Genomic DNA, 23,336 nt, shown 5'->3' with positions numbered 1-23,336 from the left:
GCCAATATTGAACGACAAAGATTCTATTCGGCGAAGAGGAAATCTGCTGTCTCTAAAAGAACCATTTCAAAACCTACTGAGACGCAAAACGTAATATTAAAAGGAACAATCTAAGGAAACCTAGTGACAAATGTGCACACAGATTTTGACCATATCTGTGAGAGTGGATCTCTTCTCAATAAGAAGCAATGAAATTATTACCCTACTGGTTCCTAAATATTGTAACCTAAGTTCTTTTCGCTTAAAAAGTACAAGATATTTTACGATGAAAGAGTAATGGAACAGAGTTGACGCAGAATATCTGCATGGAAATATCATATGTACTTCGGTACATTAAAATAATTATATATATATATATATATATATATGTATATATATATACAAGATATTTTACTTAACTTAGGTCAAGAAATTATAATTACATGCTTTTTTTTATTTCTAATTTGTGACTCTTGTGAACTGTAACAATTTTAACAAATACTCATGTGAAATCTTTTCAATCTCTGCTGCAAGTGTATGCTAACGTCCTCAGTAGTGCGGTGCATTGTGTACCGGGCTGACTAAATGAAGTGCAGGTGTATTGGTCACATATTGGGTTCATTGTGACATTATTTTGTGAGTGTTGATATTTGGTAAAGATAGAGAGTGAAATGTCTTTCAGTGTAATATAGAGAATTTTTATTGTGAAACATTAAGTGAGAAAGAAAGGTTACAAGAAATTCAAGAGAGACGAAAGTATCTCGAAACACGAGTCCTTTTCAATCGTATGCTTAGAAACTTCCTATGGAATATCTGCATAATAAAAAATGCTGATTTGAACAAAAAAAAAACTTACAGACGAAAGGCTAATAACATTCCAGTGCAGTTCTTTATCCTAAAGTGCGATAAATGTTTGGAAGTGAAATGTGGTCACTTTGAGCAGTACATTTAATTTTGGTGAGTAGGCCCTATATCATGCTTAATTTACTCATTTATTCATTTCGTATATTTCTTTATTATTCATTAATTTAATTTTTAAACCATGATTTGATTTATTTCTTAATTTAATAGGATATGCTATATACGCGTATCATTTGGGATGAGCAATGACAAAATCGGACGACTAACAGCAGAGTCCACTTTTCGTTGAGCCTTCCTATGTTATGAAATATTAAAAGATGATTAAATTCTTCAAAGAATATATATAGGCCTGTATGTATAGGTCTGTGTGAGCATTGCCAGGACGCATAAAACCGATTCTTATAAACCATTATTTCAAACGTAACAAACATCTTTCCTTGCGAATATATATATATATATATATATATATATATATATATATATATATATATATATATATATATATACATACCTTCCTTAATGGCATTTCTCATAGATAATGAGGGTACATTCTCAAGAATTATCGGAATTTACAACCAATACAAGGCATAAAAATGATTTTCTTAAGCATCGACTTCTTTAACGTGTTTCCTAAATCGTGTATAAATACGAATATAATGTGTTATTCATTTACACGTGTCTCTGTGCCAAGATTATATAACCTCCGTCTAAACGTTATACATTTCGTTTACAGCCAAAGACGTAGTTTTTACAATTTAACAACTTTAATTAACAGTACCCTTTCTTCTACTCCTTAACAAGGAAAACAAACACGCCTGCATCATAACCGGAAACTTGATTAGGTATTGAAATTTTTGTTTTTTTAAACGACGGTTATTTTGCATAGAAATTTGAACCTTTATTTTAACAAGTAGACAGGAATGTGCTGTGTGGAAGTTTCTCTCGCATTTCGCGAACAGTGGAGTGTTTGTGATTTACGATTTCGGCTCCTTTCGGCTATATTCGGTGGATTCAGGAATCCGGCCTGGCTGTACATTGAACGGCTCGTCTCTTACCTCACTTACAAAATGGCGGACAGACACAGTAATGCCAATGGAAATGCTTTCTTCACATAGATATTACGAACCAATATAGGCATAAAAATGGCATTAGTATTGCAATGCATGTGAGCAGTAGGAACACTAAGGGCGGTCAGTGGCGTATCAGAATTATCAGAGAGAGCGGGGCGACATAGGCCTACTTACTGTCCTTCAAATAGCGCAGTGAGATGCTGCAGGATAAGTGGCGTATCACAATTATACAATAACAACAATGGTATCAACATAAACGATCTTTCATATTCTTATTTGAATATTGTATACAGTAATTGAACCAAATTATAAAACAATAGAATATTGATGATGATTAGAATAATACCGATAATAATAATAATAATAATAATAATTTTTACTTATTTATTTATTTAATTATTTATTTATTTACTTATTTCTTTATTTACTTATTTATTTATTTACTAAAATTTATTTATTTACTAACCGTACCCGTGCGCTCCGCTGCACCCGTTAAAAATAAATATAAAGTAATTAGGTAATTAAAATAGGACATTTGATCCAGGGAACATTCGTGTTTGATGGAAGGATAAATCGTTTAATATGTTACTTAATTTAAATTGTATTTAAAATATTAAAATGCGATCATTTTGATCCAGAGACCACTCATTTGGTTCAATGACAATTCCTTTAACATGTTTCTTAATTGTTATTACCAATTATTTTTGGAAAAGCGAAAATTAACAGAAAAATTTTGGCTACAGATTTATTATTATGTTTATATTATATTATATTATGAAAAAGTGTGTTGATAACGGATGTACTCGAATTAGAAAGTTTTTAATTTGTTGTGGGAGCTCTTGAATCTCAGGAGGAACTTTTACAACAGCGCAACATAATCTGCTTGGCTCATTACCCAATTTTTTTGCATTTCATTTATTGCATATGTATTTTATATATTTTAACACGATTCAATTGAGCATAGTTAAATTTGAATTATAAAATAATGGATTGCTAAGCTAACGTACTATTACTGCATACTAAATCAATATACTCTCGTTGTTCGTTAATTCTCTGAGATAAAAATGAATATGTTCATAAACATTATTATAAGAAATACAGGAAATGAATATACAGAACAACCTATCAAGTTTTCTGTGCATGAGAAGCTATTTTAATCTTACCTGTCCTCAATTCACTCACAAGTTACTGTAATAACATTATAGCATTATGTCCATCCAGAGAAACTACACTTTCCAATGTCGAAATAATAATCAATTATACAAATCGGTTAATTTAGCTTCCGATATTACTTCATACAAACACAGAAACATTGTCTGTAGGCTATGTTTCATAGCTTTCGATTGTTGTGTCCAAGGCCCCTTATAGACGAAGTCATTTGTTTTTTATTTCAATACACCGCCTTAGATGGCAGTTATTTTAATTTTAAAACTCATTTATCTCATTAAATATCAGTCCTATCAAAATGTTTCAGAGACTGAAACTTATCAGAAATCATTTTTAAAGAAACTTTTGTTATGTAACATATTTCACAAAAATCAATAATAAGGGAGATATTTCAATTTATTTAATTCAGGCCCCCTTATAACCCCCTTTTTAAATAAAGTATTTTGAATGCCATATAGCCTAGAATCTAAGTTACAACGAACTTAATTTATATTCAAATTTTCATCGAAATCGGTTCAGCTATTATCGCGTGAAAAGTTAACAAACATTCAGACAGACAGACAGACATACAACAAAAATTTCAAAAAAGCGATTTTCGGTTTCAGGGTGGTTAATTATATATGTTAGGACCAATTATTTTTGGAAAATCGAAAATTACCAGAAAAATTTCGGCTACAGATTTATTATTAGTATAGATTTATTTATTCATTCATTCATTTATTTATTTATTTATTTATTTATTTATTTATTTATTTATTTATTTATTTATAATGTTAACGTGCAAAACAACAGCACAAGGCCAATTACAGTTTAGCACAAGATACAGAACAAAACAAAACAGAAGAAATTATTATAAGAATGAATGATAGAAATGGCAGTGAGATGGAATACAATCAATATAATAGTCATCAATAATCTTTGACCAAATGCAGCAAATTAAATAGCAATATCTGACAATAATAACAAGTAAGGATATATCATGATAAACTCAAAAGGTGTATAGGCCTACTACATATTAAATAGATCGAAGCTTAATCCATGCAAATTAGCATATTTTATACATCTGCAGACCGGAGAGAGAGATTTTGAATTTCTATTATAAAACATGTTATGATATCTTAAACCCTTAGCAGGAATACGAAGACTGATATTGCTTATGAATGATTCACAATCAATATCACCCTTAATGACTTTACAAAAAAACAAATAATAAAGATCTTGACGACTGGCAAATGAGCTGCAGCAGTTAAAATATTTACAGTTAATCTCATATTTATAGTCATCGGAATTTGGTAAAATAATAATATAATATAATAATAATAATAATAATAATAATAATAGGCTAGTATTGAAAAGGCGTCAGTGGCGTGTCAGGCTACTATGCAATGCTTCATGACGAGCAGGAACAGTGACGTTTATTATTGACACGACATGTTAAGCACACAACAACAAAGTCACACAACACGAGAGTAACGACAGCCTAGAGCAATGAAATAACAGCATTACACACAGAGCAGTGATGCCAACATAACAAATTCCCGCTGGTTACTGTGGCATAATGGTATTGCTGTCGTGTTGGAAGCACTGCGCCTGATCAGCTCTGCAGCATGGCCGCCACTTCTGAGTGATCCGACCGAAACGCCAGGTCCAGGGGCGTCCGTCCCATCATATCCCTCGCCCCCCGCTCAGCGCCATGTTGCAACAGCATCTGCACCACTGGGGCGCGACCGTTAAATGCCGCATGATGCAGTGCAGTCCGCTGGTCTGCGTCATCTGGCTCGTTGGGCCGCGCCCCAGCTGCCAGCAGCACGTCACACACTGCACGGTGCCCACGAAATGCAGCCTCATGCAGAGCAGTGCGGCCAGATGGTCCTGCCTTCATATCCGGCCGCGCCCCGGCAGCCAGCAACGCCCTGCACACAACTTGGCGGCCTTCACGTGCTGCCAGCCACAAGGGCGTGCGACCATCATGATCCTCGGCGTTCACCTGGCTGCCTGCGTCCAGGAGCAGCTGCACCGTGTGTGTGTTCCCCTCCTTTGCTGCCCGGTGCAGCTCAGTCCTGCCTAGGCCGTCCTTCTGCTCCAGGTTGGGCCCGACCTCAGCCGTAGCTCTGTGCTTCTGCAGCAGACAAAACAATCAGGTCAGAGGAAGCTCAGTCAGCTAGGTGACAGTTCCACTAGGCAGAGTGAAGCTGATGACAGTAGTAGTAACAGTAGCCATAACTACAGTAATGTCAGTAGTAGTGAGAGTAGGCGTAACTACAGTAATGTCAGTAGTAACAAAAGTAACCATAACTGCAATAATGTCAGTAGTAGTGAAAGTAGCCATAATTACAGTCCTGTTAGTGGTAGTGACAGTAGGCATAACTACAGTAATGTCAGTAGTAGTGACAGTCGCCATAACTATAGTAATGTCAGTAGTATTGAAAAGCCATAGCTACAGTAATGTCAGTAGGAGTGAAAGTAGCCATAACTACAGTAATGTCAGTAGTAGTGACAGTAGGCATAACTACAGTAATGTCAGTAGTAGTGAAAGTAGTCATGAGTACAGTAATGCCAGTAGTAGTGAAAGTAGCCATACCTAGAGTAATATCAGTACTGGTAGTAATGGCAGTGGACAGAACTACAGTAATGTCAGTAGTTGCAGTAGCCATTACAACAGTAATGTCAGTAATAGTGACGGTATCCATAACTACAGTAATGTCAGTAATACTGACACTAGTCATAACTACAGTAATGTCAGTAGTAGTGACAATATGCATAACTACGGTAATATCAGTAGTACTGGCACTAGTCATAACTTCAGTAATGTCAGTACTAGTAACAATAGGCATAACTACAGTAATGTCAGTAGTACTGACACTAGTCATAACTACAGTAATGTCAGTAGTAGTGACAATATGCATAACTACGGTAATATCAGTAGTACTGGCACTAGTCATAACTTCAGTAATGTCAGTACTAGTAACAATAGGCATAACTACAGTAATGTCAGTAGTACTGACACTAGTCATAACTACAGTAATGTCAGTACTAGTAACAATAGGCATAACTACATTAATGTCAGTAGTACTGACACTAGTCATACCTAAGTAATGTCAGTATAAGTGACAATAGATGTAACTACGCTAATGTCAGTAGTAATGACACTAGCCATAACTACAGTAATGGCAGTGTTAGTGACAGTAGCCTAACTACAGTATTATCAGCAGTAATGTCAATGGTGACAGTAGCCATATCTATAATAACAGTAGTGACAGTAGGCACAAATATAACAATATCAGAAGTAGTGGCGGTGGCAGTGGACTAGCATAAGTTAGTAGTAGGAGTAGTAGTAGTGGTAGTAGTAGTAGTGGTAGTAGTAATTCTTCTCAAAACTGAAATTTAATTTGCTCTCCAACTGCAACTGGTCGCAATCTCTGTTGTAACAGTTTGTGTCAATCATTGCCCAGTAACTGTAACCATGGCAACAGCTCACACTTACTGCTGTCTTCTGGCGCTCCGCTTGCAGTTGCTCTACCATTTTCTTTAGTTCCTCGCCCTTCGCTTGCAGGTCTTCTCGCAGGACACGCAGTGCTTTCTCTTTACTCTGGAATTAAAAACAAATCTGGTTGAGAAGAAATGTCGCTAACTTGACTAGAAACATGACTACTATGATAATGATAATTATTCCTATCATCATCATTATTAATATGTGCAATGACTGAGTGGACCTCATAAATCCCCTTGTATCTGTAACCATGGTAACAGCTCACACTTACTTCTTCCAGCTGTCGCCTCATCATTCGCTCAGCCTGCAGATCTTGTCTAAGCTTTGCCAGCTGAGCCTGGTAACTCTGTAATATAAACAATTCTGGATTACAGAAAGCTCAGCTAGTTAGATGACAGTCTTGACTTGAAGCAACAGGTTTCATGAAGGAATCAAACTGATAGCCAGTATACAGCATCAGGAAATGAGACAATAGCTACCAACGTATAATGTTTGGATAGAAGTTTTAAAGTAAAACCTTTCACCCTGCCTATGGCTTTCCCTAAAGAGTTAAATAAAACTTATGTGGTCTCAAATAAATTAGACATCTGCAGAAGCATAACTTTCATTTTGCTGGTGAAGTTTTAAGAAATGGGCGAAGGATCGAATACACTAGCAGTACATACTGTAACTCGTATTTTAATGATAAACCCTAAAGCAAATAGGCCATAATTTGACTTTTATAAGCCCTAAAATAAATGGCCCATTGGTCATCTAGACCAGTGTCCGTCAAACTTTATGATGATGCGGCATACTTTTTGGCGAGACTTTACTTTGCAACACCGCCACTACCGTGTATGTACCCCATTCGAAAAATGCAAATCCGTGTAAAATCGAAAAAAATATGATTTTACTGAAAACCACGCGATAGCAGATCGGAATATGCAAAACTACTTCCAATTTATTCTATTTTGCTTCTTAGACGTGTCTTCCTTGCCGATGTATCTTTCAAACTCTTTCAATACCAATTTGAAAGGTCAAGATGTTAACATAATAACAGTCGAAGATAAGACCAACAGATTTGTAAGGAAACTTGATTTCTGGTTGACAACACTTCACACAAAGGAATTTATGTATTTAATGAACTGTTGAGAGGTAAAGTTTTACATTGTGGATTTATTAAATATCCGGGAATTTACGGTTAGGTGTGTGCTTGGATTTAGAAATCTTCGATAATTTTGTATCTAAATTTTCCTCATTTCATCAAAACGTATTTCCAACATAATGTGGTATAGAAACTATACTTTTCCTTCTTTGAAAAAGAGATATTCTGAGATACAGAGGGCCGCTTCTGCGTTAAACAACTAGATGGAAACAGTGGTAAAGTGGTATAACATATTCGACTGTTCCCCTTCATGACATTGTCCATAGTACGAGCCTATCGAACCTCAGATTCTTTTTCGCATTTACTTTATATTGTAATATTTATATCCATCTGCGCCTCCTAACCTAGCGAGAGGAAGTGGGATTGGACAGTTAAACTTTCACCAAAATATTTTTACAAACATTTCAGTGTGATCGTTGACAACATTAAGAACTTCGGCTCACTTTTTATTAATAGCGTTTTGCCATGCAGGTTTCCTCCAGAGGGTTTACCCATTTCTTTCTTCTTTTGAAATTTTTGAACTCGTTCATTAGACATAACAGAGATCTCCAAAAGCATGTTTTGCATTCATTAATGCTCTTTGTTTTCAAGTTCAGAACGCACTTTCGCATGGCCGAGTTTGGATATTTTGATGTTTTCGAATTATCCTCACAGCGATGTTGTTGAATCGAAAACCATTGAATTAGTCCCGAAAGGTAATCATTGTGACAAGAATAATCTGTTGAAGCCCAAGATGAGGTGAAGGCAGGTTTCCTATCGCCTTCAGAAATCAGTTCATTATAACGTCTAACACAACGACACTTTTCATTTTTAAACACTTTAGCAGGTATTACCACACCCTTTTTTGTGACATACGCCTTCACAATATTATGATATATCTTAGCTTTTGCTCGCTTATGTATCGAATTATCACGCAAACGTTCCTTCCCCCCCCCTTCCAATTGAAAGAGTTCCTAATTCACTGACATGATCAGTACAGCTTGAAGATGATTCTGTAGATCTATACAAACATAACTTTAATATAAACAATAACAGTGATAGCACACGATCGGTCGGGTAGCTACTAGTAGGCATTTTGGGTTATACCGCTACACCAGTTGTGGCGCGGTGATTCTAGTTACTGAAACAAGATCTAATCACCTTTGTATGGGCTAATCTTTGAAATAAAATTGTCACTTCACCAATTAATAGCTAACAACCTTATAGACGAGAACTTGGCACTAACTCAAAATTAATAGTTTTTTTAGTTATAACACTATGCTCCTCAGGAGCTCAAATAAATCACGGTAAATTAAGTTATGTAATATATGACACGGCAAACACAGAGTCTCCTTTTGGACACATGCAATTAACCCTTCGTTACTCGCGTTAAATTTCGTAACGCCAGTACTCACCTGGATTACAATGGTAATCCACATTTGTTTTTGTTTACGGACATGGTTTAAACATTGCGATTAGATATAAATGTTAAGAAATAATATTCTTTTCAGTTATAACAGCAATGAGAATGGTTATTTTACTCATAATGGAAAGTATTAAATATAAATAATAATAATTAAATATATAATATAGAAATTGCATTCAAGTGACATGTTTGCATAATAGTTCCACACTGGACGTATCTTTGAGTCATAATTTATTGTTGCACCATAGTTATGAGTTAGTTCACTATTATAATCACGGCTGGGCAGTATTTGAAATACATTTGTATTTTGTAATTTGTGAGGATTTTCGAAAGTATTTTGTATTTTGTTTAAATACATAAAATTGATGTATTTTGTATTTCAAATACTCAAAATACTTTCTTCTTCTTCTTGTCCTTCAAGTTTTGGATTTGGATTTGAAAAATTAACTTTTGTCTTATTTGCATAACCATTTCAGATGTGCTAGCCATACACTTACTTTTCTTGCCATAAAGAAATCTCCAACAGCATCAAGGATCCATCACCCAACACTTGCTAAATGTTCAGCGTTATGGAATGCGTCTAGGAGACTCAAATCCTCAGAAATTATATGAGACATCTTGAAATATTCATTAAAGTTTCTTGCCCAACTCGATGGAATTCTCTTTATGACTCAATCTCTCAAATATTGCAATTCAAACATGATATAAACAGTATATGTGAAAAGCTAGGATTGCCAACTTTCAAAGATGGTGAGTGTCAGTCCTTGAAGAATATTGTGCAGTTCTGAAACCCATTGCCGTAGCCCTTGATTTAATGCAAAGTGAGAAGACGTGATATTACTGCCAACTTTTGTCCACATTAATTTCCTCAAAAACAGATTACATATTCTGTTATCTAGTAATCTACGCCCTCTATTCCAAGTAACTCCAATCCTAATAAGTTCACTTTCATCAAGATTTAAAGCGATGTTTGATCTGACCCAAGAAGCAAATTGAGCTATTTTGGCAGCTTGCTTCCACCCATCATTTAAGATGGGATGGCTACCTGACACTGCCTCACCAAATGATGAGAAGAGGATACAGAATATGTGTCTGAAATCAGCTGAGCAGTTCTCTACTCCACCTTTGGTCAGTTCAGACGATGAAGACGATGAAAACAATTTTTATGTTTTCAACTCAAGTACAACAGACTTTGAAAAGCAAAAAGAAAAGAACTTGTCTACTGCGGAGTTTGAGCTCATACAATTTTTCAATGGCAAAGGGACAGCCCTGTGCACTCTAGAGAATTACCCAACGTGAAACAAGCTTTTATAAATATAATACAAATTTGTGTTTCTCTACGCCTGTAGGAAGACTTCTGTTTTGCAGGATTTATTCATTCACAAGCAAGGGGATCCTTATCTGATAAACTTCTTGAGAAACTGTATTTTTTTTTTTTTGAAAGGGAGCAGAAATTATTCAGATGTAGCATAATTTTATTGCTGACTGGGAAAAGGAAGAATGTTCAGTTACAGAGTTCATATAAAACTTCAAGATAAAAATACTTTTAATGTTAATATAATATTTTCGATTTTCAGTAATATTCTTATTTCTTTAGGCCTATATATTGTATGGAGCATTTGAAATACAAATGTATTTTGAGTATTTGAAATACAAATATATTTTGGTTAATTTTTAGAAAGTATTTTGTATTTGTAATTCAAATACTATTCTTCGAAGTATTTTGTATTTGTATTTGAAATACTTGGATGTCAGTATTTCGCCCAGCCCTGATCATAATTATGTAGGATATCTAGCATTGTTGCTCACTCGCTGTTTGAAGGTCACCTGAACTCTTGATGTAATCTCTCCCGCAGGAATCGCAAGTTCACCACTGCTGACCTTTGTTACGTCATATTTGATAACTAAATACCTCACTCAGGGGTGTAGCAATGAAAAAATTCAAGGATGTAACAATCATTCCCTCTTCACTTACAATATTTTACAGATGTCTGTGTGTATTGTAAGAAGGATATTGATTCACTTTCATTTCTATTTTTGTAGTTCAGACTTTACGCACATGATAGCCTAATCTACATCTGATTCAATTATCTAAGTAGGCCTATGCATTTTTTCTACACAGTTCAAACAAATTACATCTGAATGAGTAGGACAAATTCTCTTCAAGCACTGGGAACAAGATTGCCTTGTGCTCTTGTTTCTTGTTCTACCACACATGTAGCACCTGCCAATACCTTCTGACCGTGTAGTTTCTTCTTGGCCTGTTCGTGTAATGCCTAAAGGTACGGTCACACGTCGCTACTTTTGCTGCACAACTTTCGTATTGCAGCTGCAAAAGTTGCGTGTCGTGTTCACACGTAAACCAAAAGTAGCGCGCTCCACGCTACTTTTCGTGCTGCGCAACCCGAGTGCAGCAAAAGTTGCAACTGGAGGTTACGAGTCTGTTCACACACAAGGCGCAACTTTTGTAGCCGCAGTCATGCTGCAGGTTTCCATCTCCGTGTTGACTTCTCAATATACATTTTGTGGTTATGTTCGCATTATTAAGAAATTCATGCTTTTCTGTCCTAACTAGTATTCAGAAATTGGCATTAGTTTTACTATAAAGCTTTTAAAAACGCCTATAGAGGCCTACTTAAATGATAACCAACAGCACATTCACGTAATCAATGTTGGCAATCCTCCTGTTTTGAAACTACGCTACGGAAAATTAAAAAAAATAATTATATCGTTAGCAAATATGCTCAGACTGTGTTGTGCATTTAATAACTGTTACAAATAATTTATTTTCATCACATCTAGCATTAACACGTTCGCTGCCGACTGTATTGTTGCAAAATCTATCCCCAGGAGCCGATTAGTTTTTTGTGTTTATTTATCATATAATGGTGTCTATGAATAATTTTTTAGCCTCATATACAATTTTCGAGTATATACAATGTTTGAAATCTTGATGACGCATTTACGCGTTACCGGCACTACGTTAATATTTCCATTATCAGTGCCATTGGACGCGTTTGCGCTTCACACTTATTTTTGTTTTTACGTGACCGTATATTGAAATATTGTTAGAGAAAAACAAATTAGGCCTATCTTACTTCATTTGTGGTAGATTCCGAAGCAGGGATCGACACACAATCCAGGCTGACCAAGGCAATGAGGACAGTAGAATGTTGATTCTTTTCTTCTGCCATTGTCGTAACACACTTTGCAGCGTTTCCTCAATTTTTTGTTTTTTTTTTTTTTTGTTTGTTTTTTTGCCTTTCTCATTAGAGCGTTGTTTTGCAGGCAGGCGTTTCCCAGCTGGTGATACCAGTTTGATTGTTGGACTGCTGAGTGTTGTATACGAGAGCAATATCGTGTTACTGAAAGTCTGAAATCATATAACGAAATCCTACTACTTGTGGTGTACCGAGGATGCAAATTATGTGCGTTCAGCAACATTATTTGGAAGAGGTGGATGTCAATTTTTTTATAGGCCTACCACCGAACTGTTTTTCTTTCACATGGGTAATACGAAAGCATTTGATCTTGCCGATCGACGCCTGACATGTGGTTATTATACTTTTCAATTGCATGCGGCTTTTGTACTTTTTTCCCTCTTTTATTTACTGTTGCAACAATACTGTCTTCAAATTCAGTCGAGATAAATAAGACGTCGAAATATCCACATTTTGAACTGGATTGGCAACTGCAGTAGCACTTGAATTATTAGATGTTTCAAAATCAGTTTCACTTTCACTATCACTCTCACTTTCACTTTCATTTTCACTTTCACTTTGGCTTTCATTTGGATTGAAATCACTGTCACTGTCCGAATCAGGCATTGAAGTATTCACTAGACGCGCAATTTCGTCATCCTTGCAAGTTTATCTGGCGCATTTTTACGATGTTTTGCATTTGAAGGACCTGGAGGCGTCTCAAAATTATCATCTAATTTGTCATCCATGATTCCTCTACTTAAATGAGCGGAAGATGATAACCAAGCATGCTAATAAGTAGCAGCACCCTTCCAGTAAGTAATACTACATAACAATACAGGATAACCAAAATACTGAAGGAATAATGCGCGGGAAAGCAAGAAAACAACTATGACGTCCATACGCGTCATTGGCATATGGCGCTAGGACCGTGTGACGTGTATATGCGTCAGGTAGCATTAAACGTGTTAAAATATATCCAAACAATAAAAGTATCATTGGCACATTTGGGTGGCAACACTGGTCGCAACCGTAGCAAAAGTTTCAACAAAACAAAAATATCAAAATTGCTGCGGCTACAACCCTGAGAACCCCGTTCACACGTCGCTACTTTCAAGCTGCGCGCAGCATGGAAAAGTAGCGGGCAGCAGGTTCGGCAGCCGCTACTTTTCGGGTTGCACCGTTGTTCACACGTCGCAGTACGAGAGTTGCGCAGTTTTTTGTACTGCAGCGCTGCAAAAGTAGCGACGTGTGACCGTACCTCAGTTGTATGTATGTATTTATTTACACTGCAAGTGGGCAAGCAACCGGTGCCAATGGTATACACAATATAAACAATACACAATAAAATGATAACCAATACACAATAAATTTACAATACACAATACAATAAGAATACACAATATAATTTAACACAATAAAAATAAAACATAAATAAAACACCTAATTTTACATTACAACCTACATAATTATGTATAGGCCCTACATAAGTTTCAATAGTCTTTCACTTTACTTTCATCTCACTCACTGTAGTGGCACCATGACGCATTTCACTGACACTTTAGCACACATTTCACTGACACTCTATAACACATTTTACTGACACTTTAGAACACATTTCATTGACACTATAAACTATCACTGATCGGAACTATTCACTGCACTGTAAAACCATAACTTCACTGACTCACCTCGCTTCACTGATACAACAGTTCAAATAAGTCAAATAATTACACCCTTATGCATACATTTAAACAGAACTACATTTAAGCTAAACATTTCTAGTCTAAGATCCTCTTACATCCTATTTCTAAATAATTTACAATTCAAACCAAGGAAGTAACTCGTCAGGCAAAATAAATACATGTCACCTTAAAAAATTAAATGTTAAATGTCACCTTAATTCTAATTTGCACTTTATACACAACTTTTAAAATTATTCTTGAATCTCCTTATGGAAGGACAGCCCTCAAAGACCGTTGCAGGTAGGTCATTCCAATCATTCATAGTTCTTTTTTAAAAATGAGAATTTACCTACATCCGTTTTCTGTTTCCTACATTTGATTTTAAAATCATGATCGTTCCTACCATAGTACGTTGGCTTTTCTAACCGAGCCGTTATGTCTACCCATGCTTTCTGACCTAGATGTGCTCTATACACTGATGTTATTCTAGTTTTCCTACGTCTGTTTTCCAAAGTTTCCCATTTAAGTTCTTTTATCGTATCGTTTCCATCTTCTCTTTTACCTTTAACAAATTTAGCTGCCCTATACTGGATTCTTTCTAAGGAATTTATCTGATATATTCTATAGGGATCCCAACATGTAGTTCCGTATTCCATTAACGGTCGCACTAACGTTAGATATGCTATTTCCCTCGATTTGGGGCTAGCCTTTCCGAAGATTCTCATAATAAAGTGAAGTGCCCTCCATGCTTTACCTTATCAACATGCTCTCCCCAAGAAAGTTTGGAGTTTAAATACACTCCTAGGTATTTACAACATTGTACTTGCGGAATTACAACATCACTGAATTCGTAATTAAGACTAGTTTCCTGTCGGGTTTTACAAAATGTTATAGATTTACTTTTAGAACTATTTATTTTCATCCTATGCATTAACGCCCAGTTGTAAATTTTATCCAAGTCTGTTTGAATAGCATCTACATCTGAATTATTTCTAATCTTTCTATAGATAATGCAGTCATCTGCAAATAGCCTCACATTTGATGTAATATTCTGGCATAGGTCATTTACGTATATTATAAAGAGTAATGGACCCAGAACGCTGCCCTGTGGCACCCCTGAACTTATATTTCCAATTTCCGATATTTCATGACCTACTCTAACTCTCTGGGTTCTACCTTTTAAGAATTCTTGGATCCATAGCACCAGTCTTTTATCTATTCCTAGCCTACTTAACTTATCTATTAATATGTCATGTGGCACCAAATCAAATGGTTTCGAAAAATCAACCACAACTGCATCGATTCTTCGTCTCTATCTACCTCTTCAGCTAGATCCTGAACCAGCGACGTAATTTGACTATCACATGAGAAGCCTTCCCTAAAACCATGTTGGCGGTTGTAAAACCAGTCTTTCGCATTTAGAACATGACGAATATAATCCGATATCAAATGCTCCATGACTTTACATACGACAGATGTAAGGCTAATAGTCTGTAGTTTCCGACATCTAATTTATTTCCACCTTTATGTATGGATACCACTATAGCTGATTTCCAGTCACATGGAATAGCTGCATTGTTAATGGAAACATGAAATATACGCATTAAATATGGAATTATGGCCTCGGAACCTATTTCAAGAATCTCTGTAGCGGGGCATTCCATGCCAAATCAACACAAAAAAGTGGACTTTTCAACCCGACCATCTCAGATTTTCATTAAATTTGTTGGAATGGTAAAGAACCTTAAGTTAAGTAATTATGTAAAATTTTAGCCCTCAATAATGCACGATATCCATACGGCAATTCTGTCAATACGAGAAAAAATGTAAAAATGTCGCATACTATGTCAACAAAAATAATTCATAACTTCTCTTCTAATTGAGGTACAATCTTAAACTTGGGCTTATTTTAAAGCTAACGAATCATACTTTTCAATAAAAATAGGTTTGCATCGAAGTATCGAATTATTTATTGAATAGTCACGTGAATCACATTTTAACATTGAATATCTAAAAATGCGGGACATAAATTATTTCGCGAAAAATATATGTTATAGAGGTAAGAGTATTCTCCCCTTGGTGTAAGTTTCATTTTGGAAACGTTTCAGGAATATGAGTAAAAAAATATATCAATGTATTGGTTTGTAGCACTTAAACCCGTCTTACACCAACACTGCATGCGCGCGAGTTCGTACTTGTCTGATAAGCTGTGTCGTCGATCTGTCAGGCCGTCATGAGTGGCAGTTTATACAGTCTTCAATTTATACAAAACGTGCGATCTGTTTCAAGTGCATTGTCGTTAGTTTTCGTAGTATGTGATAGTTTTGTGCGATGTAGTGGAGTCGCGTTTTAAGTTTTAGGCCTATGTTTGCTGCAATCTCTTCGAGAAATCAGGGCATTGTAATTAGAGGAAAAATTTAAGAAGTGTTATATCGTGGATGCTTAATGTATTTCCTGATTTAAAACAGGAACAAAAGGTGTGCGCTATGTTTCGCAAAGAAATAAAAATATAATATGATGCTATTACGCAGAATCCTCATAATGACTCTAGTAATGAAGAATACGTCGACTCTACAGCAAATGTAAGTTCATTAAATACAAGTCGTTTTGACGAAGGTGTGTTCCTTATTAAACAAGAAAGACTACAACAAGAGAAATATAAGAGACAGAAATTTGAAAATATTGTAAAAGACAAAGTCTTCGATATTAAAGATGCCGAGGAACCAGGACCTTTCTGATTCTGAAATTTTGTCTCAGTTGCAGGAAAATTTTCAAAATTCAGGTAAAAGTGAGAAAATCGCCATTTTAACACTACTACCTAAAAGCTGCAGCGTAAATAATATAAAAAAGAGTTTCTTTCAGTTTTCGAATACATAATTCGGAAAGGCAAAGTCCTGGCAAAGGGAAAAGGAATTTTGTGTTCACCAAATCCGAAACCTGGAAAACCCTTGCTCGCGGCTGTTGCCGGTAAAGTTAAAGAATTCTGTTGTTCTGACGAGATAAGCAGAATGATGCCTATTAAGAAATATTTGTTGTGATTAAAGAATCAGGGAGTAAATCACATGAGCAGAAATTAATTATATGCAGTGTTTAAAAATTCTAACCCTGACCAAGAAATTGTATTCTAGCTGGAATTAGTGGAACTATACTGTCTGTGTTTGTGTCCTTATCAGAATGTAAAACTTATGCCGGAAACAATTGATTAAAGTTTCAAGTCTACGTGGATTTCAAGAAAATTTCTTTATAGTTTCCAATTTAACATTTCTTGGCTACTGTGGTGTGAAATCCTCCTCATATAAATAGCTTGTTCAGGCAATGTACAGGATGTCCTGAAACATTCAAAATAAGAGAGGGTTTAGAGAAATGTTTCGTGTAAAACTTCAGTGAATCAGTGACCTACAAGCAGTGGATGATGACTGACCGATCAACGCTTGAGACTATAATGAAACCCACAGACAAATTTTTCGACTGTCTCTTGGAGAAACTTGGTGATTTACTGACTCACTCATTTATATCATCTGAACAAAGTAAGTTTCTACGTGATATGAAATCATTTCTACAGCCATGCCTGCTTGTTGTGTTATGCGACTTCGCTGAAAACTATTATTTCGTAATCCAAGATGAAATTCAGTCATATCACAGGACTAATGTGCAAACAACCATTCATACTTTCGTAACATATATAACGAATCGTCATCCGATACAGTCTCTATTAAAAATCTGGTAATAATTTCACACTGCCCGAAATATGACACTACAACTGTACATCTGTTTCAAAAGTATCTAATGGAGTCATTAAAACAAACATCTGTAATTCACAACAAAAATTATGTATTTCTCCGATGGATGCTCTGCTCAGCATAAAAATTGGAAAACATTTCCTGAACCTCACATTACATGAAGAAGATTTTGGATTTCCAACAGAATTGCATTATTTTTGCATATCGCATGGCAAAAGAGCATGCGAAGTTGTAGGTGGGACACTTAAAAGGTTTGCGGCTTGTGCTAGTTTGCAGAGACCATCCGATAAACAAATAACTACACCTAGGGAATTGTACGACTGGACAAGGGATCATTTCCCATACATTAATACCGTTTATGTGACTGAAAAAGGCTATACTGAAGAGGAAAAAATGCTTGCTCTTCGGTTTGCAAAATCCACCGCAGTGCCTAGAACACAAGTTTCATACAGTCCTGCTGTTTAGGATGGGTATTATGCTTGCTAAGCAGTTTCAAAATGCAGCTGAAACAACGCAGCATCCTGTCTGGAAAGATGATCAGGCTATTTCATTTCAGCAATGAAAGGTAACATTTCTTACAGAACTTCAGGTTTAACAAAATCCATGTGACAATAATTTGTTTCAGATAATACTTTAAAAAATTCGAATTATGTACTAAATGTTAAATTACATAGCGACATTCAAGAATATGATCAAATATAATTAAATACAACGAATGTGTGGGACATAATTATCGCGACTTATACGATTAGCTTACGCTTGCAGTGACATAATAATTTTTATCTTTGTAACCTATGATGATTCCAAGTTGAAACTTATCAATTCATTATATCACTAATTGAGGCGTACTATATATTTTTTTCATTAAAATAGAATATATGAAAATTGTTTCACCATGTTTTTTTAGTGTAATTGAATACATGCAGAAAACAATATAATCAATAAAAACTATCACATATTAAGAATGTATCTCCCAATTTTTGTAAATTTATCTGAAGACGTTGTTGAGATATATAATTTTAATTGAAGCGGCGTGCTTACAAAAATGTGATTTTTCTTCATGTTTGAAACGCCACTGACAGAAAACGAAAAGCACAGGACATATGAAACTCGGCAATTTTAGTTAGCGCGGCAGGTAAAACAAACCCTCAAAATTTGAAAGAAATCTGAGTCGGTCAGGTTGAGCGCCTTGTTGATTTGAAATGGAATGACCCTAACAATACTATCTTGTCCTCTAGACTTACGATTTTTTAATTTCGTTATTCTCTCTAACCCTTTTGGAAGTTATTTTTAAAGTCGAATTTGGTTCACATTCACGGACTGTGACACAACCACTCCTATCAGCGGGATTATTATTATTATCATTATCATTATCGCCATCATTATCACCATTACCATCATTATTATTATTATTGAAATCCGAAATGAAATAGGAATTTAATAAGTCGGCCTTTTCTTTGTCATCAGTTATACTTTCTCCGTTTTGATTTCGTAAAAGCACTCCTTCATTTTTTCCTTTTCTCCTGCGTACATAATTATAAAATTGTCTCCAATTGTTACTTTCATCTTCTTTTAAAATGGTTTTTAGAAAATTTTCCTGAGCTATCCTTTTTTCACACTCAAGTTTCTTAATTAATTCGACATATTTTTTCCCAATGCTCATGGCTTCGTTTACGTTTACTAAATGCGCGCCTTGTCTTTTTCTTTAAGTAGCGAATATAATTAGTGTAATATTCTGGGTCCGGATTTTTCTTAATTATTTTAGAAGGTTCACATTTTACTAATCCCTCGAAAATTATACTCTTAAATTTATGCCACACATTTGCCATATTTCCTTCAGTCCTTAGAAAGTCATCATGCTTTTGTCGTAGAAATGTTTGTAATTCATGGACATCGGTTTTGTTGAAGTTCCAGACAGACACTGGACTTGACCTCGGATTTACTGTATTTTCCCAGAAGATTTCTAATAAAACGCTATTGTGATCACTTATTTTATGAAGTCTTTCAGAGTTGACAAAGAGAGAGACAGGTCTTAGTAGGTTAGCATCTACTGTAAGAGGGCATTGTCTCGCGTCGGACCATTTACTACCTGCGTGAAATCTTTACGCCAGATCAATTCATTAACAAGGGTCTGTGCATCTGAATTTGTACCTGTAATCCCGTTCCAGTTAATTTTAGGGAGGTTTAGATCCCCAGGAATTACTACGTTTCGGTCTTCTGATACTGTATTAAGATATTCATTTAGTTTGTGCTAAGTTAAATTGTTTAATTCACTGGGTGGTCTGTAACATACAATAACATCTAAGGTTTCCGGCCCATTTCTTATCTGAACATTCAATATTTCAACTTCCTCATGTATCCACAGAAGATTGCTACTTATTTCTATCTTTGTACAAACGAAATCCCCCCTCCTTCCTTTTCACTTCTATCCTTTCTGAAGACTCTATAATCAGACCTAAAAATTTCCGAGTCATTTATGTCTTCCCTAAGCCATGATTCCGTCCCAATTATTACATCTGGATTATAAACATCGACCAAGTTCCAAAACGGATTAAGTTTATTTTTAATAATTCGGCAATTTACCTGCAGTAGTCTTAATAGGCCTGTCCTTACTTGAACATTCTGAATCCCCGTGGCACCTCGTCGTCACTGCTGGTCTCCGCCGCCCGCTGCTAGGTCTTCGACCGCACCGACCGCTCGTAGTCCCTCGACTCAACCGACCGCTGGTAGACTCTCACCCCCGCCAACCGCCGGTACTCCCACGCCCCCGCCGTCCGCTGATGGTTCTTCTGTCCCGCTACCCGCTGATGGGTCCACGATCCAGCCGCCCCATGTTGTAGTAACTACCCGCGCGAAGAGGGATCCCATGTCTGCAGTCCCCCTCTGATTTAGGTGGATTCCGTCTCTTCCGAAGCATCTGTCGTCTATCCAGGAATTTGGATCGACGAAACGCGCACCAAGACACTCCGCTACCCACTCGAAAGCTTTATTTACACGACCCACTTTTCTCCAGTTCACGTCCCTCCGTCTGACGATCCCACTGATGACGATCCCAGCTGCCGGATATTTCTTGTTCGTTTCCATCACCAAGTCATATAGATCTGCCATGATATAATCAACACCTCTTCGCAAATCGTTTGTTCTACGTGAAGGACGAGTTTTTCGGGTCCCTTCGTTCCTGATTCTCGATCACGCTTTTCATCTCTTTCACTCTAATCCCAGGGTAACACTCTGTCGCCAGCTCCGGTTGTAGATTTCCTACGTGTCGAATGATGGAGTCTCCGATGATAACACTTGCCGCATCATGCTTCTTCTTGTCCCTCTCTTCGCCATTTTCCTTTTCCCGTCGCAACAACTTATTTTCTTCCTCCAGATACTTGATACGTTGCTCCGCCGTCTCTAGCTTCTCGCGTAGCTTCTTCACCTCGTTCCGAAGACCGATGATCTCCCTATTGCCTGCCTCGTTCCCGCAGTCCTTGCACAGCCACGTTTCTTCTACTATCTGTTCCCGCTTGATCTTCTGACAAGTCAGATGGAACCACTTCTCGCACTGGTTGCACAGCACGCCTACTCGTAAATTCTTTCTGCAGTTCCCACACTTGGCATTGGTCGCCTCGTTGTCGCTTGCAAGTCCTGGATTCAGTTCGATACCACCAATAATTAGTAGTATCGCGATCACAATGTGAAATAAGAGACACTCAGCCAGACCTGCCAAAGCTGTCCCTTTCACGCTCCGCTGCATCCTTGACCTTGCCTCCCAGCTGCCTATCCTTGCCCGGTACAACTCCAACTCACAGCCCATTGTTCTAACCTTTTCTCCGCTGCGTAAAAATGCGTCCTTCCTCTCCAACTGCCTGAAGGAGACTGTTGCTCTCCTCTTCTCTTTATTTCTATTGGAATTGTCTGTAGGGGATTATACACTCGGAAATTAGAGATTTCATTAAGTCCAGAGCAAGGGTTTTTAGGAAGTTTTTCCGTAGAATTTTTTGATCTGCAGAATAAACAACAAGGGCATTGACACCTGCTATGTTTAGTATTTTATTGTATTGTATTGTATTGTATTTATTAACATTCCATTGTATTCATACATTGCTTTACAGCTAGAATATGAAACAAGTCAAAAAACTTAATACTATTATAAGGTCTTAATTTATAGTCACAGTCTAGATGAAATACATATACAGACAAGATTTACAATATAGTCTACTGGTATAACACATAGTTTTTGTATCAATTTCATGAAATGTTATTGAATGTCATGAATTCACCTACAGAATAGAAGGCGTGAGAAATTAGGTACTTCTTTAATTTGGTCCTAAATAATCTTATGTTTTGAGTTTAATTTTTTATATCGATAGGGAGGCTATTAAAAATTTTTACTGCCATATAACGCACTCATTTTTGATAGCACGATAGACTTGCCTTTGGAGTATGAAAGTCAAAGAAAATAGAGGCCAGTGTCGTGTATTTCTGCTTACATCATAGGCTGAGCATAAATGTTCCATGACATGCACAGCACATTTAGTTCTATTATAGAATAATATTATTTCAGGTTTCTAGCTTCCTTTCGTTTCCTCATCCATTGCCTTATGAAAATGCATGATTGATAATGCTAACAGTGTTTTTTTTCTTTGGTACATAAGAAATAATTGTGCAGCTTTCATTGAATCCAAACAGTGTATTGTAAACTTGCCTGTCTTGAGTAGTTGTGAAATGAGGAGGGATTTCTCTTTTTTTTTTTTTTTTCAAGGTTCCTACAAGTGTAATTTTGTCATTTTCTAGAATATCTAAACACAGAGGTATGCTCGTGAACCAGTTATCAGTGGTCACATTTCTTCCTGTTCCTTTGATGGGATGAACCAGCCTCTTCATCACTGTATGTACACTGTTACTTTGGTGACATGGACCATCTGGTTGAATACTAGCATGAATTTCTAAGTTATGAGTGTAATACGTTTTCACATCTACCATAGCAAAAATTTTGATCCTATATTTTGCTGGTTTAGTAGGTATATACACTTTCATGGGACATCGTCCTCTAAAGGCAACCAACTGCTCGTCTATAGTTACATATTTGCTTGGAATGTAGCACCTTTGTGACTTCTGAACAAATAACTCGAACACTTCACGTATAGCAGCCAGTTTATTAATTACTTTCCTTTCCTGTTTGTCATATATGTTATCATAGCGTAGATATCGTAACAAAAATTAGAATCTATTGTAGGTTATAGTCAGGTAAAGTGACTCTATTCCTGTGCCATTTTTATCCCATAGTTCTCTTACGTTCAGTCTTCCCGATTTCAAAGCGCCAGCAAGATACAAAATACTCAAGAGTGCTCGAATTTCAACGTCATTTGTCAATTTGCAATCTCTGCCACGTCCGTAATTACGCTTCACTTTTTCAATATAAATATTAGTACACCTTACAATTACATTGATTATTGTCTGATCAATAAAGCAGTCAAAGTTCTCTGTGTGTCCTCTCATTTTTGCAGCTCTTTTAGGGTCCGGTAAATGAATCACTAACCTATATTTTGTGCTCGTCTTCTCCCACGTTGAACTATTGGCACTTCCCGCCAAATCGTAGTCTTATTT

General features: G+C 36.3%; 1 protein-coding gene across 1 annotated transcript in view; it reads right to left on the bottom strand.

Annotated features, from left to right (window-relative positions):
• Positions 1–1,359: 1,359 nt before the first annotated feature.
• LOC138692581 (ankyrin repeat domain-containing protein 23-like) overlaps positions 1,360–23,336 on the bottom strand; it is a 68,962-nt gene continuing 46,985 nt past the window's right edge. The window contains exons 7-9 of the mRNA XM_069815578.1: positions 6,839–6,913; positions 6,562–6,666; positions 1,360–5,196 (exon numbers count right to left, since the gene is read on the bottom strand). Of these exons, the coding sequence (XP_069671679.1) occupies positions 4,672–5,196; positions 6,562–6,666; positions 6,839–6,913 (705 nt within the window). The 3' untranslated portion in view covers positions 1,360–4,671. The remainder of the gene's footprint in view (positions 5,197–6,561; positions 6,667–6,838; positions 6,914–23,336) is intronic.

This window comes from Periplaneta americana, chromosome 17 (assembly GCF_040183065.1).
Source record: "Periplaneta americana isolate PAMFEO1 chromosome 17, P.americana_PAMFEO1_priV1, whole genome shotgun sequence".
Classification (NCBI taxonomy): domain Eukaryota; kingdom Metazoa; phylum Arthropoda; class Insecta; order Blattodea; family Blattidae; genus Periplaneta; species Periplaneta americana.
The sequence above is the reverse complement of the archived record's forward strand: the minus strand, read 5'-3'. Positions and strand labels throughout refer to the sequence as shown.